Source organism: Penaeus vannamei, chromosome 24 (genome assembly GCF_042767895.1).
Source record: "Penaeus vannamei isolate JL-2024 chromosome 24, ASM4276789v1, whole genome shotgun sequence".
NCBI classification, from domain to species: domain Eukaryota; kingdom Metazoa; phylum Arthropoda; class Malacostraca; order Decapoda; family Penaeidae; genus Penaeus; species Penaeus vannamei.
Window position 1 is genome coordinate 21,348,032 of NC_091572.1, and position 2,500 is coordinate 21,350,531.

Below are 2,500 nucleotides of genomic sequence, written 5' to 3' on the forward strand. Positions count from 1 at the left end.
TATTTATTGATTTTAGAGTAATATGCCGGTGCACAATAACCACTGCAACTTCATACGGTGTATGATTAAGTCAATTGCAGGATATGAAGATCAATTAAATGTTCCGGAAGCGTTATACTAATTAGTGTAAGGATATATGTATGTGTGTATGAATTATGTATACAGACTTGAAACATACACACGTGTGAATGTGTATAATGGGCAGCAGAGGTACGCAAAAACAGTTGTTAATATGAAAATCTCGTAAATACGGCAGCACCATGAAAATAAAACAAAAGTAACGCTCAAAAGTATACAAAGCGGGAAATTGTTTTAACGGCCTTGCTGTTAATAGATCTGATCACGGGACCAGAAACGCCACCAGAACACCTAATTGATCTTCACATTTAGCAAACAATTAGTAAAATTATATATACACATCAGAAAGCACGACGGCGGCAGTGCAACATATATTGCTCCTATTCCGGAGCGAAAGGGGAGGGGGCGGGGAGGGGGGGGGGGAGGCGTCGAGGCGGTCTTACCCTTCCCCTCGAGCCATGCTTAACGTTCACAACCGCATAATAGTACTTTGTCAAGATGATATTTGTATGGCCCGATTTTGAAATTGTAAAGTTTTTTTAATAACTATACACATTGAAGACATGATAACTGGAATCAAGCAAGTAAAACCAAATAAAAAACAAACAAACATTTACCTATAGACCCCTTTAACAAACACCGGGCCTTCAGTCTTGAATAGTAAAGCATATCCAAGATTTTGCATACATTCAAAATGATTTTCTCAAATACCTGTTTTCTTTATAAAAATAAAAATAAAAATATTATTTAGAGAAATCCGCAACTCACCTGAAGTGTTGCTAACTGTAGGTTCATCAAACTCGATTTGTTTAGGCTGCAGGAAGATCAGGTAAGTGTAACGATGAAAACCTGAAATGATGAATGAAATGATATGACTTGATAATCAATGATAGTGGTATATTAACATTAATAATAATTATAGTAATGACAATAATAATAATGATGATGATTATAATGGTGATAATATTAGTTATAATAATGATAAAAATAATAAAACTGATAGTAACAACAATGATATTGATAATAACAATGACAATGACTAGCGGGACCCGTTGAAATTCCACGATAAAAAATCTGAGGTACTTTTCTCTTTCATTAATGGCAGTGATCGTACAATTAAAGACATGAAAAAATACAAAAAATATGTTAGTGCCAACACAGAAAAAATTGAAATGTGTAAACAAATCAACAACAGTATTTGTTACCTCCGCCAAGGACATTGTTTGGTAGCGTTGGATAGTTAATTTGTTGGTTAGCAAGATAAAAAGGATTTTATTTTTTTTACCAGAGGTGTGTCTTAGCCTAACTTAGAGGCCATTAACTTGGTGGTGATCATGGTCCAGATCCAGGATTTTTTTTATTGCATATTACCCCTATTGCTTGGATAATAAGAGTAACTATTATCATGATTACTTTTATTACCTCCGCCAAGAAAATTCCTGGATCCAGATCCGGATTTAACGGCACCTAAATTGGGCTAAGACACACCTCTGAAAAAAAAATCTAATAATTTTTTGTTATCCTGCTAACCAATAACCCAAAACAATCTCCTTGGCGGATGTTATAATAAGAACAATGATGACTGAACTGGCAAACAACAAAATGGAGGAACAGGAGGACCAGGAGGAGAAGGAACAGGAGGGGAGGAGGAAGAAGGAGGAGGAGCAATGAGACGAAAAAGAAGGAAGAGAAGGAGAAGGAGTAATGTGACGAAAAAGAAGGAAGAGGAGGAGCAATGAGACGAAGACCCTACATCAGCGCAACACCCGGCTCGCCTTCTCACCCGATCCTTCCCTGGGTCCGGAGCCGATGAACTGCGTCAGCGTCGTCCCGCGGTGCACGTGGCAGCCGGGGATGTTGCCGACGAGCCAGTGCTGGAAGGAGCGCAGCGTCGCGTTCTCCCGGCTCGGCGCGTCTGGGTCTGAGGGCGTGCAGGTTACGAGTGAACGCTTTATTTATATACTACACATACATACATATTTACATACATACGTACACACACACACATACATACAATACGGATATCTAAAAAAAGAAAAAAAGAAAAAAAATGTATATATATATGTGTGTGTGTCTATATATATATATATATATATATATATATATATATATATATATATATATATATATGTGTGTGTGTGTGTGTGTGTGTGTGTGTGTGTGTGTGTGTGTGTGTGTGTGTGTGTGTGTGTGTGTGTGTGTGTGCGTGCGTGCGTGCGTGCGTGCGTGCGTGTGTGTGTGTATATATATTTATATATATATATATATATATACATATATATATATTCATTTATTGATGTATGTACTTATATATACTTCCGGAGAACTACAAATACACATGAATGTGTACATATTCTGATAAGTATATACAGCATGAATAATGGCCACAACACAGTACCAATGCTGGTGTTCGAGCACTGCC

The 2,500-nt window shown here is 37.3% G+C and overlaps 1 protein-coding gene across 1 annotated transcript in view; it reads right to left on the reverse strand.

Annotated features, from left to right (window-relative positions):
* The window catches only part of LOC113822060 (protein D3), a 10,941-nt gene that overhangs the window by 1,041 nt on the left and 7,400 nt on the right, over positions 1-2,500 (reverse strand). The window contains exons 5-6 of the mRNA XM_027374581.2: positions 1,862-1,999; positions 847-927 (exon numbers count right to left, since the gene is read on the reverse strand). Of these exons, the coding sequence (XP_027230382.2) occupies positions 847-927; positions 1,862-1,999 (219 nt within the window). The remainder of the gene's footprint in view (positions 1-846; positions 928-1,861; positions 2,000-2,500) is intronic.